General features: G+C 34.2%; 2 protein-coding genes across 2 annotated transcripts in view; one reads left to right on the top strand and one right to left on the bottom strand.

Annotated features, from left to right (window-relative positions):
- LOC136808398 (eukaryotic translation initiation factor 2A-like) overlaps nt 1-10,532 on the top strand; it is a gene marked incomplete at its 5' end in the record, with an annotated part of 40,064 nt that extends 29,532 nt beyond the window's left edge. Inside the window, 7 exon segments of the mRNA XM_067064936.1 lie at nt 4,605-4,677; nt 6,090-6,159; nt 7,934-7,995; nt 8,379-8,498; nt 8,796-8,894; nt 9,170-9,235; nt 10,370-10,532. Coding sequence (XP_066921037.1) covers nt 4,605-4,677; nt 6,090-6,159; nt 7,934-7,995; nt 8,379-8,498; nt 8,796-8,894; nt 9,170-9,235; nt 10,370-10,432 — 553 coding nt within the window. The 3' untranslated portion in view covers nt 10,433-10,532.
- Nucleotides 10,533-11,938: 1,406 nt separating this feature from the next.
- On the bottom strand, nt 11,939-16,766 carry LOC136808392 (protein Flattop homolog). The gene is made up of 3 exons (XM_067064931.1): nt 16,668-16,766; nt 16,186-16,248; nt 11,939-12,408 (listed from the first exon to the last, which is right to left on the bottom strand). The coding sequence occupies exons 1-3, from the start codon at nt 16,692-16,694 to the stop codon at nt 12,136-12,138; spliced, it is 363 nt and encodes a 120-aa protein (XP_066921032.1). The 5' UTR covers nt 16,695-16,766; the 3' UTR covers nt 11,939-12,135.
- Nucleotides 16,767-16,769: the final 3 nt, after the last annotated feature.

The following is a 16,769-nucleotide window of genomic DNA, read 5'->3' as shown; positions in this document are numbered from 1 at the left end:
CTCAGACTTGTCTGCATTTCCTTCCATTCGAGAGCTCCTCACCAACCTCTTCCCAAGAATCAGCTATCACAAAAGGTGTTGTATCGTCTGCATAATTCAGTACATTTCTATTTTCAAGGAAGTAGAACAAATCTCTCATGTAGATGTTAAATAGTAGCGGCCCTAGAATGGATCCTTGGGGAAACCTACTTTCAATGCCAAGGTACTGTATGGTCGCCAATTTTCGTCTTGCTTCTATCTGATAGATAGGCTGCTATGGAGACCTAGGGCACTCCTTTAAAATCCTTATCTTCAAGTTTAGCAATCATATTTCGTGCGAGATGCAGTCGAAAGCTTTTGATAAGTCAATGAGTAGCCTTTGCAAACTTTTCTTTCATCTTAGCTTTTCCAAAATTTCAGTCTGATAAAAGTGGAGAGTTGTACTATTCCTTTTTCTATATTAAAATTGTCATTGCAAAAATTGTTAAAGTAGGTTGAGATTGGGTAGTAGCTTTTCATAAATTTTTGACAGAACTGGGCGAATACTCACCTTGACTGAAGTTGCCCTTGTTTCTTTGAACCTTTTCTCTATACACAGGTGTATATCAGCAAGTTTCAATTCTTTGGAAAAGTTTGGCCTCGAATGACGCATTTATTTTGGATCAAAAATGGAAAAACATATCACAATTATCCTTATGATTTCCACTGGAATATTGAGCTGGCTGTTATTTCCTTGACTAGTCTTAATGATTTTCCCCTTCCTCTTTCGTTGTGGTTAAAAAAAAATTTATTAGATACTCAGTTTTTTGATTCAGTGACATTGGGTGTGTCATATTCTGAATACACATTTCAGTATGATATGTTTGTCATAATGCTACATATATAAGGTATAACTCTTATTGTTTGAACCTTATTTGAAACAATGGTTGTACAGTTTTCCAAACTTTTGTTATCAGTTATGTTGGAATCTTTAAGGTGGCAAAGTGTCTTTCTTAGTCCTCCTCATAGCGATAAGCAAAAAACTTTTGTCTTGGTATTTGTTTGTTTCTTGTGTTTTATTCTCTATAAAGGTTCTTGGTTGGATCTTACCATGATGGCTTTTTCATATCTCTATTTATAAAAGGGCATGTTATTACCTCTAACCGTTTTAATTTAAAGGAGCTTGTTGTCTAGTTCTTCTATGATACAATTTATTTTTGATTACAAAATCACTGTTATCACTCTGATGACAAATTGTTTCATGCAAAGTATCACGTTGAATGCTGTAAGATCGGTATCTGATTGTTTTCGGTAGCAATTTTCTCAAAGTTTTCTTTAGGATTATTCGAGTCATCTTTAAAGTCCGATATTCCAGTGTTAAGGTAAGCAGTTTTCTGAAATGATTGGTATTTGTGATCATATGTCAATGCAAGTGGCCTATAGGATTTTTTAAAAACAGGTTGGGAGTTAATCCGCTTGAGATTCAACCCCTCACAAAAAATCAAAAAGACTGATTCTCAATTTCACAATTCAAGTCTCCACAACCAGAATGTTTTTTAATCGATATCTATCGCATCTATGCTAATTTGCAAGCTTTTCTAGACTCGTTGATGTTTTTTAAATGTGGGTATAGGAACAACTATCAGCATTTTGGTTATTAATTGTTACCTTAACAAACTGCCTTCATACGTATTCAGATTTATTACTTAGATGGAATCCGATTCTTACATAAACAAAAGGCCGCCACTCCATCGTTTTTAGGTCTAGCCAAACGATGCGGTTTCAAAACTTCTATTTCAACTGATTAGTTGTGAAATTATCGTTCAATTTGGTTTAGAAACCAAAATATCTAGATTCTGATACTAAGCTGATAAATTTCAGTTTTTTACTTATTGAGTTGAGTTTAGTCCAAAAGTACTTTCTTACAGTTTTTTACGAAGATCTTTAAGTTTTCAAGTTCAAGCTCTCTATTAAGCATTGGAGAATCTAACAAGCATGCCTGTTGTCTTTTGCTTTCTGTCCGACTGCTGTTTCCTGTCCGTCTCGTTGTTATGTTCGTCGTTGTTTCTGTCCGTTGTTGTCTGTCCGTCTTGTGGGTGATCAATGTGATGTCAAAGTCGTACTGTTTGTCATTGGTTGTGGCATGTTATCAGTTGTTGGTGATGTTTTGTGTTCGGTAATGTTGTCATTCAATTTCTTTGCGCTCTCATACATATGATTCTATCCTTTGAGATGTCTACACAGTTGAGCAGATAGGTTGCTGTTGCGTTTCAGTTTGATTGTTTAAGTGTATTTGTACTGGTATCCGGAGTTAGCGCATTTGAAATGAACTAAACGAGACATTTTACCATGGAGCATTAAGGGTGTTTGTTCGTCTGGACGAAGCAATTTGCAGTTGTACACTTTGGTGGAGTCTCTGTTGATGTTATGTCAATGGATGATATATCACTGGGTGGATCCTCATCCATTGTTGTTGATTTTGGTGGCGGAAGATGATGGTAGCGTTTGTGGGAGCTTAATTTTTTAGTAAAAAAAAAAAAAAAAAAAAAATTGCATAGAATAAACGCGTTTGGCGTCTAGTATAGGCTACCAGAAAGTTGGCACTAACAATAACAGACCGACACACGGCATAATTAAAAAAACAACAAAAATTGCCCATTGTAGGGGTGGGACTAGCCCGGAGCCCACTTTTTGATAGACTCGATTACGCTGATAAGTGTCCCGGTGTAATTTGACATACTCCGTTTTTTGGCTTTGCTTGAGGGGGATAGCAAATCTGTACCACTAAATAATTTCCTTTTTTGGAGAAAAACAAACAGAAAACCATGACCATTAGACCAAATTATTTTAAACTTTTGAGGTATTTTCATGTTTTCTTATAGTTTAATAAACTTTGACGATGTTTTAGAATATATTGTATTGTTTAGTTGTTTTCTTTCAATTTTTGAAAACGAAAATGAAAAAATTCAAGATGGCAAATTCCTCTAGTCTACTTCACTGGACTCAGCGCCATTAAAATCGTCAAAAAGCAAAGTTCAGTCAGATGTAGACTTTGGTCTAGTGTGGGACAGGCTAAGCTTATCGAGGTCCCTATTTAATTTTTCAAAAATATTCTTCCCTGCATAATATAGGTCTTAAATGATGATGACTAGCTTCTCCTTACAGAGGATGCCCGGTTCTGTATTGAGCGGTCTAAGAATCGTCTTGTTGAAACCGTCTTACGCTATAGTTTATACTGTCTGCCAGCTTGCAAGACACACAGTTTTTCGGATCAAGTGCGTTAATCCGGTATGAAGAACTACTAAGAGACAAGGCCAGCGCACTCTCGCCTCATCCACGATGAGAGGTTTTTCACCGACAGGCTCCTTGAGTTTCTGTCTACCAAAGTTCTCTCACATGGAAATGAATTTTATAAAACGATAGCTGTTACCGTATTATATCAGTTTAACCGAAAACGTTCGTTGATTCTTGTTTTATTCTGAATCACAGACCTCTATAGATATACTTCCTATAAGAAACTCTTTCCGCGGAAGCCTATTCTTGTCACTATGTAAAAGTAAAAAAAAAACCTCCCAACAGAAGTATCGACTAAAGGCAACACTCTCTAATTCGAATCTTTCTGTAACTCTAACTAAAGTATTGGTCCCTCAGGTGGAATTTCTTATTAAATACTTTCCATATTCCGAATCTTCCTCTAATTCGAAGGAAATCCTCGGTCCCTTGAAGATCGAATTAGAAAGAGCCGACTTACACTTATAGCGTTTATTCGGTTCTCCCTACCCTTCTCTTCTTTGTCTTAAGGGCTCTGACCATAGTCGAAAAATTGATTTTATTATCTGAACATAAAAGTTATGTTTTAGATTCTTTAACACTTTTAACAAAGAATTGCCTTTATAAATTGCTTTTTAATCAAACCCCTTAAGAGTAATTAAGAACTTAATTGCAAAAATGACGTTATGAACTTTAAAAAGACGTTAATAATATGTTGCATCACCTTCTTTTATAAAAAGTGCTAAGTTTTAATGGGTAATTAACCTCTTTGTTTCGAACTTTTTTCAAACTTTCCGCAAAGAATTGAACTATTTTAAATTTTGCGGAAAATTTTTCTAAAAAGATGTGTCAAAAGTTATGACTGTTTTTTTAAGCAAAATCCAGATAAAAAATTGATGAAAAACTACTATTTTGAAGATTTCGAGACAAAGAAGCATTTACAAAAATTTTCCGCAAAAATTTTTATTGTTCGGTAGATGCACCATCTACTGCAAAAAAATTTCAAAATGTTTTTTCTTCGCCGAAACTAAGCTCTTCAAAGTTGAAATACTCTTCCTCGCAAAAGTCTTCATTTTCTTCTTCATCAAATTTTTTCAAAGCAATTTTTGAATTTTCAGATTCAGGAATAGTTTGTCTAACAGAAAATGTATAACATGCCATAGTTTTGTTGGCTACATCAGGCAGAAAACACATTTTAAACACGGCAATCATGAAAAATTCACTATGGTCAGAGCCCTTAAATCATCAATAAACCTGCTGAAGTTGAAGATGTTTTGTTTTGAAGGGGGTAATAGTAGTTTGAGGAAAGCTTTGTTGTAGAAAGTGCCCAGTTGTTCAGATACAGTATATCATATCAAACAATTTTATGTTTTCAGATACAAAATTTGGCATTACACAGGTAAAGTCGTGGCAACATTCAATGTGAAACCAAACGGAGAACTTTTTGAGGTAAGGTCTTTCTCGTTTTGTTACCCACTCCCCTATTTCTTCTGATAATATTTTAAACATTCTGGCTTTACATTTTTTTATTAGAATACCTTTCATAGAACATCGATACTTCATCCTTTTCAGAGCACGTTTTTATTTACGTGCAATCATTCGAAGTGTAGTGACTCTTCTTTCGCTGAACTTTTCAGTATTTATTGAAATTGAAATAGGACTCACGATTGTTTAGAATTTCAAATTTTGTTATCTGATATTCCGATGGCGGATTGGCGGCCGCCCACTCTAAAGCTCGAAATGAGCGGGCCAATACCCCATCGGAGTGGAATGATAGTCAGTCCTTGATGTGCTGCATCCCCAGTCGGGCTCAATGGCCCTTGCGTGAAAGCCTGAAAATATTTTGTTTGGACCTGACAATCCACGAAAACGATGGCTGGGGTTCAGGCCTCTCACGGAAAAAGCCTTGACGCGGTCTGATGATATTCCGTAATCTAAACCTTCCAGATATAACTTTCCCAACATTCAAAGCTTGAGCGTGTTGGAAGAAAATTCGAGTGCCATATGATCAATTTTGAGTCTTACACTACTCTCAAGTGAATAAAAGTGTTGAGTAAACCTACATTTTGGAGTTCAATTACCGATAAATCACAAAGAACAAAGAAGAAAATGTTAATTTGCACGGACCGGAAGGATAGGAAAAACTACAGCCTTTTTTCCTTTGAGAAGAAAAACTAGTTAGTAAAACGGGTTGAGAGATTGTATTCAGGATCATTATAATGAATTCGCGTGTCAAAAATCCCGAACCATCGGATTGGGCTTTTCCAGAAATTTTTTTTATCTGCACTGTTGAGGATATTGATTTTTCGAAGTATCGAACCCCCTGGATATCCTACTTTATTAACAAAGTGCAGATATCTACTCTTATAAAGATGCTTACTCTTAGGTGCCAAATAAACGGGGGGGTTCGAATAAACGGGGGGGTTGGAAAATTTTTGAAATTTCAATAAACGGGGGGACCTAATTGCCGGGGGGGGTGGAAATTGTACTTATGAAAACCCAAAAATAAGGTAAATATAGGCTAAAATCAGGCTTTTTGGAGCAAAATAAGGGGACTTCTTTTAGCCAAGTGAAAATATTCTTTAAAATTAATAAACGGGGGGGTCCTAATAAGGTCCGGGGGGGTTGGAAAATTTTCGAAAAATTAACAAGCGGGGGGGACCGTTTATTTGGCACCTAAGAGTACCCCTGGATATCGTATTTTTTACTTGAAAAGACACTTTACCCCCTGGATATCCGCCCCCTTGTAGATATTTAACCCCCTGGATATCCACTTTTGAACAAAAATCGTTAACCCCCTGGATACCCGATATCCTCAACAAGGACTATTTTTTACAATTTTTTCCTTTTTTTCACTGTAGGCGTTCTGGCAGAATCAGCCGAAGGAGAATTATCCTGCTCCCAAAGTCTCAACCACCGCATACGTCGAAGGTAAGCCAGCAACGATCTTTGATGGTGGAGCTGTCATTAAGTTCTTCAGGTTTGAAGCAACCCTCGATTCCATAGCTAACATCATCACCATGTGAGTGGAGAGAACGAAGATGTTTTGAATAATATGACTGGTCGAAATATCTCAGCCTTAATGGACAAAAAGGAACCTGTGTAACCTAAGGAAACCAAACAGAAAATGGAGAACAGAAAATGTAAAATGCAAACACCAATTCTTGAACTTAAACCAACTTAAAATGTAACAAAACCAAAAAGAACCGAAATAAAACGACAGTAAATTAAACTTTAGTAAAACGCACCTCTCACACACAAGACACTCACTCACGTCTCTCAGTGTTGAACTAATTCCTATCTACAAAATTTACAGTTAATAAACATATCCTAATTTCCCTAGAGGAATTACAAATGATATATAACACGTATAAAACGCAATTTGGGGATACAAAAGACACTTAAAACAAAAGGGACACTAAACAAAAGAGGACTCAAGAGACACATGAAAACAAAAAGAATCTACAGGGAATACTAATTAAAACACAGAAACATTAACAACACGGCCAATCAAATGTTCATAACGATGGAGCACTCTCTCTCCATCAACACACCATGATCTTGTCTCTTTGAAAAAAGGTTCCATAATCTCACGCTCGTTGTAAAATAACTCAATCGTGCCGCTTGAAAAGCTGTTCTGGTTGTAAAAAAAGTTTTTAGAAATGTATAAAAAACACCTTACTTTTGGATTACAAAAAGATTGCCGTTAGTATGACGAGATTAGATTCCTAAACCAGTAATCATCAACATCATTTGATCATCAAATCTCTCTCTTGTTCTATTTCTTTAAAAAACAGCAGAATAATGAAATTCGCTACTCTGATGATACTTATAAAACATTACTCAATCGCTTAATACAAGAACGATAGAAATTTAGAGGTGTCCTCCAAACGGTCAGCAACACTATATCGAAATTGCAATTATTGCCTTAACGGTGGTGTTGTCTGAGAGGATATAACTTTCCGATTTTATCAATTTTAATGGAATTTTTCATCTGTGAACGAATACCCCATAATTAAATAATTAAGAAGTTACAATCATCTGCTTAACAATAAAAAAAAGAAAAGGTACTCGTCAATCGTGCAAAATTAATCGAATCTGATTGGTTTAGAGGAGTGCGATTAATCTGTTATTGGGCTATTACCACTCTTTGCACTCTACGACGGGACTCTACGAAGCTCGTCCTTTGGACTCGTGAAAATTACTATTTTCTCCTTTGTTACTCGCGATTAATCGTTAATTGCACTCTAAACCATACGATTACTGATACTTACTGAAAATTTACATCATTCTTCTCTTATTGGCTTTGGAAAGCATTATTTGCCAATACTTTGTTTGTTAAAAAAGATATGATACGTAATTTTTCTCACCACAAGTCTGAAGATTTTATGATCAGGTAGAATTAAAATCATAGAAAAAATGGTATAGAGATGAAATTTGTATATTTGAAGTTACAAAAAATTCTGAACCCCAGGAAGATGACAACACCCTAAAATTCATTATGGGTCGTTTTTTTTTTTTTTTACCTAGAAGTCCTATAACGGGCCCCTTTTTCAACAGGTTTAATAGGTCAAGACCAGCCGTTGACGATTTTACGCTTAAAGCGCTAAATTTTGATGAATCAGCACTTCTTTTTATCCGTTTATTTTTTAACAATTGTCTACAACTCATTGTATAATTTCTCTTCATTTTTCTTCCTCCTTAGTGAAACAACAAGCATATCGTCCACCTTCCGCCAGAGGCCAACCTGTCAAGAAATTGGCCATCGTAAGAATTTTCACTATGCAGACTTCTTTTTCCTGCATTTTCGTTCTCTTTAAAAATTTTCTGTGCGAAATATTCCGAAAAGCTCTCCCGCCGCAAATGTTTTATTTTTCGAAGATTTTCTACCCGCGAGATACATTTTCCAATCCACCTACTTCTTGATTTTTTAAAGATGTGTGTGTCTGTAGCTTTGATTCTTCTGTATTATCAAGGTATTATTTTTAAGTTTCTTGATATTATTTCACATGCACATGCATGCAAACTAAGAAAGAGTTGTCCCGGCTTGATAGCACTTGAATGGGTTAATCTATATCTCTTGATGAAAATCTCAAATCGTTTAAAGGCTTTCCACCTATACCTGTTGTTTGATCAATCTTTCTCTTTAGCACGAGCACGAGAAGCCTTCCAACCAAAGAGTTGATCAACAACAAAACATGTCTGCTAACGCTCTGAAAAATAAAAAGAAACGTGAAGCCAAAGCACGTGCCAAGCAAGAAACCGCAGAGGTAAGTTCGGGTAGAGTTTTTACCTGATTTATGGATCCTGCCCGTGTACTGTTTTGTTACCACTGTTCACCCTGGATCCGTGTTTTAACCTACTTTGGAGGGTTAAGTTTTGATCCTAGAAAGATAATTGATAGTTCTGTATACTTTGAAATCAGAAGTCAAAACTTTTTAGAAAAGTAAAAATTCAAATGAGGTATTACCTCCAAGTCTTTTCCCCTTCAAGAACTATTTATCAAAATTTGCGGACTGCCAATTATTTGAAACAGACTTTACAATCATGTAAATATTATATTTTAGCCTGGTCCCGTTCCACCTTCGTCGACAAACCAAAGCGCTGGATCAGCTGCACCATCGGGAGATCTCGAAACTGACAAGAAAATCAAAGGACTTAAGAAAGTACGATAGTATTTTGTTTCCAAGGTTTCTACTCTGTACAGGAGTCAGCTTTACAAGTGGAGAATACGGGTTATGTGCAGCCCTTAACGGTACCTTTGGAATCCTGCTAAAGCACGGTCGTAAATCCATTTAATCTAATTTCAGTATCCTTAAGGGTTACAAAAGATTTAAAGTAAAGACGAATTAAGATAGAATTAATCCATAAGGTCATTAGATATCTAATAATGCGAGCCCCCAAATTTACAAGAAAAACAATAAACTTTTTGCGTTTTTAGAAACTTCGGCAAATCGAAGATTTGAAAACCAAACAAAAGGACGGAAAAACACTCGAAAAGAACCAGGTAAAAAATTTAGACAACTGAAAGACTTTCAAATTGTTAATCCGACAAGGCTTGGTACCTCATGGTGTTTAAGGGCTCTGACCATAGTGAATTTTTAATATTTGCCCCTTATGATATATGAATTTCTGCCTGATGTACCGGACAAAACTTTGACATTTTCTGTTAGGCCAATTATCCGTGAGTCTGAAAATTGAAAAATCGCAATGAAAAAATTTGATGAAGAAGAAAATGAAGAATTTTGCGAAGAAGAGTATTTCAACTTTGAAGAGCTTAGTTTCGGCGAAGAAAAAACATTTTGAATTTAAAAGATTTTTGCGGTAGATGGTGTATCTTTTATCGAACTAAAATTATTTTTTCGGAAAATTTTTCTAAAAGCTTATTTGCTTCAAAATCTTGAAAATAGTGCTTTTTGACCAATTTTCCATCCCAATTCTTCATAGAAAAACAACCATAACTTTTGATGCATTAATTTAGAAAAATTTTCTGAAATAATTAAAATGGTTCAATTCTTTGCGGACAGTTTGAAAAAACTTGGAAACAAAAAGGTTAATTACCCATTAAAACTTAGCACTTTTTATAAAAGAAGGTGATGCAACATATTATTAACGTTTTTTTAAAGTTCATAATGTCATTTTTGCAATTAAATTCTTAATTAAAAAGCAATTTATAAAGGCGATTCTTTGTTAAAAGTGTTAAAGAATCGAAACTTTAATCTTTATGTTCAGATACTAGTATCAATTTTCAGACTATGGTCAGAGCCCTTATAGTCAGGTAGAATTGCATAACTATCCAGACAAAAATGGTGTAGAGATGAAATTTTACACAGAGGTCCAGGAACATGTCAGGAATAACCAAAAAAAAAAGCCCCACCCCCAGGAAGATGGGAACACCCTCAAATCAATAATGGCGGACATATGGTACTTTTTTCTACAGTTAATCAAGGGGGGACCCTTGATATACAGGAAAAATCAAAGAAATCATCATGATTTTTCGGGTGAATTACTTACTGTTTCTTTTTTCCATGGATGGCAGCGAGTATGACTTTACCAAAAAACTCACTGTGATTTTTTCTGGTTTTTCCTATGACGCACAAGGAAATATTGAATGATAAGAAAATTGTGTTTATTGTTTTAGTTGGATAAAATTGCTTCTGAGAAAGAAATTCTCGATCAATTATCACAATTGCAAGTTTCTTGACAAGCAGGGAAATCCCCATGGAATACATCGTTGTTGTTGTTTGCACACTGGTGGTTGAGTGAGATTGGATATAGGTGCTTGTTGATTTGACGAATGACTACAAAAGATGTCATTCCTCGAAAAGTATCGAAAAGATTAAAAAACATTTATTAGGCGAGACCAATTCGATTAGTTGTTTACGGGCCCGACCGACCCTGAAATTCCAAAAATCGAAATAAAAATAAAATTGATTTTGGTAGTACACCTTTATTTTCATTGCTTTGCAGACAGTCAAATTTTCAAAATTTCAGCACTTTTTCCAAGGTTTTTAGAATTTTATGTTCAATTTTTAATTTTACCCATGAATTCGAGCTTTTTGTGTCTTTTTTTTCTCTATTTCGCATTTTTGTCAAGATATAATAGTTTTTGCTGCCTTTTTAGCCGATTTTATTGGTTAAATTCTACTTTTACTTTTATTTTTTAGCCGACCGACCGACCGACCCTTTCTTTTGAATAGTTTGGCCCGTAAAACAACAAATTAAATTGGCATTTTAATTACTTTTTTTTAAATTGTAGAATAATGTTTTTTGAGTTTACACCTCGTGAGGCGATCAACAGTAGATACCCCTAAGAGCGTCAACAATTTCGCTTTCTGCTTTTAAATGGTGAAGTAACAAGAGAAAGTTTGTGAATTGAAAATATTAACGAGTTTCACTGCAATGACTTCACGAAATTGTGCAACTTGTCTGTTTTTGTTCCACACAATACGTCTCTTTTTCTATTGTTTAAGTGACGTATTGGGTGGAAAATTTTAAAAGTTCTCAGAAGACTCTCCAGTGGTGCATATCATGAATTGACGAAAGTAACTTCTAGTAATTTTAACTTTACAACGAAATTATATAATTTCATCTCATCCCAAGTTCAATATGTAGTATCAGGCGGGCTGCTATAAATTTCGTGGATTTTGAACCACAAATAACACAAATAACAAAATTTTGTAGTCTATTTATGTATTAGTTTTTTAATCTTTTGTGAATTTTTATGAGAAAATCATATAGGATGAATAAATTTTCAATATATCACTGCAAAAAAAAACTCGAGTCTTATAGCTCTACAGTCTGGACGTTCATCATGATCAGATCACAGAAAAAATAGTATTTGATTCCCTAAGGCTATGGAGATGTATTTCCAGATCTATAAATCTGGATTTTTTCCCAACAAACCCCTAGCTAGGGAAGGTGCAACAGCTTCTTAGCTATGGAAAATGAAATATCCCGAGCTTGTGACTACCCAGGGATGTTCAATTTCCCTATTATTGAAAAGTGCTTTTCTTGAGCGAATCCAAATAAAAGCGTATAGGGTTACCCATTTTTACAAAAAAGATCCTTCCTTTGATAAATTTCCTTCTTCTTTCTTCCTTTTGTCACAACAAACAGTACTGTTATGATAAAAGTGCCGGGGTTCTCAAAGTAGCGTAAGTACATGTCAGAACCAATGCTCACAGAATGATCGAATTACGGTCAAATCTCAGTTTTTTTCAGTTCATTTGTATTTATTATAGCCTATACTGCATGTCACAGTAAATTAAAAATCAAAAAAATAGAGCAATATGTACAAAAATGTTTTAAAAATAATTTATGCAAAAAAGAGGGACCAAGAAAATAAAAATCTAAAAATTTGAATAAATTTGATTGATAGTGTTTTTGTATTAGGAAAAAAAAGTTTCATTCCACAATTTGTTCCTTATGTTGAGTGGGCTGTATAACTTCTTCATTAACCACACTCTTTTCATTTTGTTCGGGTGATGGCGATTTTAATCGGTTACTGGTCACTTTTGAGGGAGTCTCTTTAGCAGGGTTCTTTTGAAGCCCTAGGTGATCATCCCAAGTTCCCTTGAAAGTTCCCCAGGGAGATTGTTTAGAGCGTGGAACATTGTCGAGAAGATGGCCACGATTGTTGCTGATGATTTTGGTGCAACCTTTTCGCGCTGTTGGGTGCTAGAAATATGAGTAAAAATATTTTACTAGATTTATACAAAATTGTTTCAGAGCCTTTTTATCAAAAGCTATTAATCTTAATCATAATTTCAAATCAATGGACTGTATTTGTGATTAATAAAATAATCAAAGCGGATATTGTTGGGGCTGTGTACGTAGAAATTAGATGATAAGTAGTCTACACAATAGACAGATCCAAGCTTTAAGGACTTACTCTTGGTCTATAGGCACTGCTATAGGCGGCCACTAGTGACCCCCACCGGGAATTGCTTATTAATAGGTTTAAACATAATAGACAAAATTCACAAAAGATGTTTATAAATAGAGATTTTAAATAAAAGAATGTTTAAAACACAGCTGCTTGGCTTAGGCTTCGAAACTCTCTATTGTTTCATTAAAACCTCAGTGCGCATGCGATTTATCTGGAGAATTTCAATATTCAAAACAAGAGCAGTGCTCATAGCCCGGTAAGTAGGAGTTTCACGCTCGAAACGAGGAAGATATGACGTAGCCTAGATGATAAGGGAATAAGGGAAGGGACGGGTTATCTTCACCACAGCAGGGGTTAACAAAGGTACTAAGTATATAGTCTGAATGGGCTTTCTTTCCTTTTACTGTACATAGTATTTTCATTTCATGTCCTTTCGAGCTCGAAAGCCCTTAGGGTTATTTTTCGTTTAGGAGATTTTTAAATGTACATAGGGACATGTTCATTAAAAAAGGCAGGGATATGTTATAGCGGAGCTGGATGAAGGACGAGAATTCCTTAGCGGATTGCTTCTTTGTCTTTTCTATTGTAAACTGTTGATAATAGAAATCCATCTCTGTCCCCTTGAGTGTTCTGTTTTTATAAGAAAAATGATGCAGACAAAGTATTCATGCAGTACGTTTGCAAATATTTTGCTATGATGTTTCCGCTTTTCATCAAAATAATATTTGTAGAAGATACCCCAAAAGCTTCCTTGTAAATGAAATCTATTTTTATCAGCGTGTGTTATGAATTGAGGAAGCTTTCATGATTTCTCTTTAAAAATTTCGGATGTAAATATTTTGACAAATATTGTTTCAATTGACTTGAAATTTTTTCCATAATCAGACATACCGACTTGCTATCTGAAAATATCAGTTAGAAAGTGAGGCACCCCGCGGTGTAGCGCGGTATTTTAAATGAAAAAGTACTATTTATAATCTTAGAGAAGAAGCTTCTTATAACTTTACTAATGAAAACAATGTTTTTCATTTTTTTAAATTGTCATTCACCAATGTTTTACAGACCCTCTTGATAATTAAAAGTTTTTAATCGTGAACGATAAATGCAGCAGCAGAATCATTGGCTAAGAGGAAATCCAAATTTCACGAGTTTGTAAATAAAAAAGTTAAATTTCATATCAAATTTTAATGTCAGGGACAGAGATAGAACAAGGCTTTTTTAAATGTGTGTTATCCAGCTCCGCTATAACATATCCCTGAAAAAGGCAAGTTTTTAAGGTTTCTGTGACATTTCATGCCTTTGTTACAAATTTATCCATTTTGATGGTTAACAATTTCTTATCGTAACTCAAATTAGTCTGATGGTTAAGGTGAAGTGTTCTGCTTGGATAATCTAGTAACAGAATTTTTGTTACTTTAAAATATCAAAAGGTATGCTAATTTGAACTTTGTACAGTGCTGGATAATGATGTAACATCAACATTTTCAGTTAAGCTGGATAATGATTTCTAGATCAGCTAATCAACAAAACCTTTAGATATTTTGACCTATAGAACTTATTAAGGGTACATTGGATACTATTGTAACACAAAAATTTTGTTAAAATATTCACTGGATAATGATGAAACACAACTCAAAGGTCAGAATAGGCTGTTTCATAATATCCAGATATTGTTAATATAAAGAGATGGTTTGAGGTAAAACTCAAACAGTTTCTTGGCCTTAATATTTTTGCATTGGTTGGCAGAATAGGGACAATTGCTTGGCGAGAATCGGATAATTATGTAACATTTTTTGAGAGCTAACCTGAAATAGCTCGTTAAATCAACTGCCATTCATACACCTTTACATATTCCACCATTTCTTTAAATGGTCTTAAAGCTTCATAGGTCTCTTTTTGGACAGGAGATTGACAAAAGCAGCACATTTTAGTTCTGTTGAACATTTGGTGCATGGAATCATTATTAATGGACAGATTTTGGATAATTTTGTAACAAAATGCGCTAAAAAACACAAATTTTTTTGATCTCCTGAATTCGCACTTTAAATAGCTCAGAAAATCGATAAGATTTGTTACTTTGTTATCCATACTGGAAAAAAATGAAATGATTATAATTTAATGATTTTAAAGGAAAACTCATTACTTTGATATTATTTTATATAATCGTCAGCCGTGCAAAATTACTCGAATCTGATTGGTTTAGAGGAGTGCAATTAATCGTTAATTGCACTATTACCACTTTTTGCACTCTTCGGCGGGGGGACACTTTTGTCCCCTTATTCTTTTCTAGCTCCCAAGTCCTGTGTCAGAGACTTTTTTTACTATATAATAAAAAACAAAGACATTTTTTTTCTTCAATATAAAACAGAAAAAAGAAATTTTACGTTACAATAGTTTTTTTTAATTGAAAACAAAGAAAAATTACACTGCAATGTTTTCTTTTTAAACAAAAGAAAAAAAGGAGGTTTTCGAATGTTTACAAAAAAATAAAAGTTAGAAATTGATTTACTAATGATTATTTACTGACGATTACCTCGGAATCGTATGTTTTGTCGTGCAATAAACGATTAATCACTCGTAACAAAGGAGAAAATACCGTAATTTGCACTCGTCCTTCGGACTCGTGCAAATTACTATTTTCTCCTTTGTTACTCGTGATTAATCGTTAATTGCACTCCAAACCATACGATTACTAGTACTAATGTTATAGATGTATTATATAGATGTATCTAAAGCATGGGATGGTTATTTCGTAGTTTTATTATTAAGTTGAAGTTTCGGTTTCTTTGACTGCTGTTATTAAAGTTATCCAGATTATGACACTCATAAAAAACAACTCTTGTGAACTTGTGCAATATTAATCAATTCTAAAAATAACATTGGGACTAAGTTTACAGTCTTTTTCAGCCAAAAGAACCGTTAATATACTGATATTATCAATTCTGTTACAAATTATCCAAAAAAGCGTCATTTAATGAAATTTCAGTAATATTTTAGCATTTCAATATCATATCTAACTTGTTTATATGTTTATGTTTTAAGTTTCACTTTCTATGTTCTATATCATTGAAGTTATTGAAAGATTACGATTTTCTGACTAAGTTACTTCATTATCCAATATCTTCGTTTCCCGTAAGCTTAAACCCGTCCGAATAACAACAGGTGGTAGTTAATATACTAAACTTTGATAATTTTATTCATTTGTTATGCATTTATCAAAAAGTGTTTTTCCAGCTCAAACTGTATTGAAAAGTTACATTTTTATCCATTCTTGTTCAACTAACCAGAGAAAGTGAAATTTGGCCTTTTCAGGGGCTTTGTAACCATGTTACCTAATTATCCAGCAAATTTCGTTGACTTAAGTACAATATTTTTTGATTTATTATCAAAAAACGATTTTTTTGATTTTTTGATATGTCACAGAGCTTGCCTTTTTTAATGAACATGTCCATAGACCTGAAAAAAGAAAGATATATCATCATCATCATAAATGGGAATAAGCAAGTCAAGTCATGCCACTTTTTGTATGGGTACACGTGAATGCAAGATATTGCGTAAAATAATACCTCTTTGAAGTCATTTGGGACTTGATAGTTTTGAAGTCGATTGGCAGCAAAAGCATTTTCGTACTAAAATAAAACAAAAATTTAAAAATGTAAATATTCAAGATCTGATAAAATTTTGTAGGGATAATATTATTACAAGGGGATTACAGTACATGGCTTGATAAAAAGGTATGGTGAAAAAGAAGTACAATTGGCCACACAGGCAAGGCTACAAGGTACGCTATAGGCAGGCGACGCTACACTGAAAGGGTGTAAAATGGAGAAAAAAAATGGGCTTTCTTTCTGGCATAAAATTAAAATTAGCTAATTTTTTCGAAAGGTATAGACGTCCAATATTTTACATCTTGATGTTGTATACCAATTAGTAAGATAATATCAAATACAACTTCAATTCAGCTAACAGTGTCAGAAACCTCCAATTAATTTCTTCAGTTTGTTCAAGAAAACATTCCTCAGATAAATTTCCAAGCAAAAAAAGTCACCTGATTTGCGCTGTAGTGTGTGGCCATCTTTGATTTGGAATGTTTACATTTTGGAGCTATCCTGTTTAGCTTATCCGTTGCTATTAGAGACGAACTTTTTAT

The sequence above is a fragment of the Clytia hemisphaerica genome, unplaced genomic scaffold (genome assembly GCF_902728285.1).
Source record: "Clytia hemisphaerica strain Z4C2 unplaced genomic scaffold, Clytia hemisphaerica genome assembly, whole genome shotgun sequence".
Classification (NCBI taxonomy): Eukaryota; Metazoa; Cnidaria; class Hydrozoa; order Leptothecata; family Clytiidae; genus Clytia; species Clytia hemisphaerica.
The sequence above is the reverse complement of the archived record's forward strand: the minus strand, read 5'-3'. Positions and strand labels throughout refer to the sequence as shown.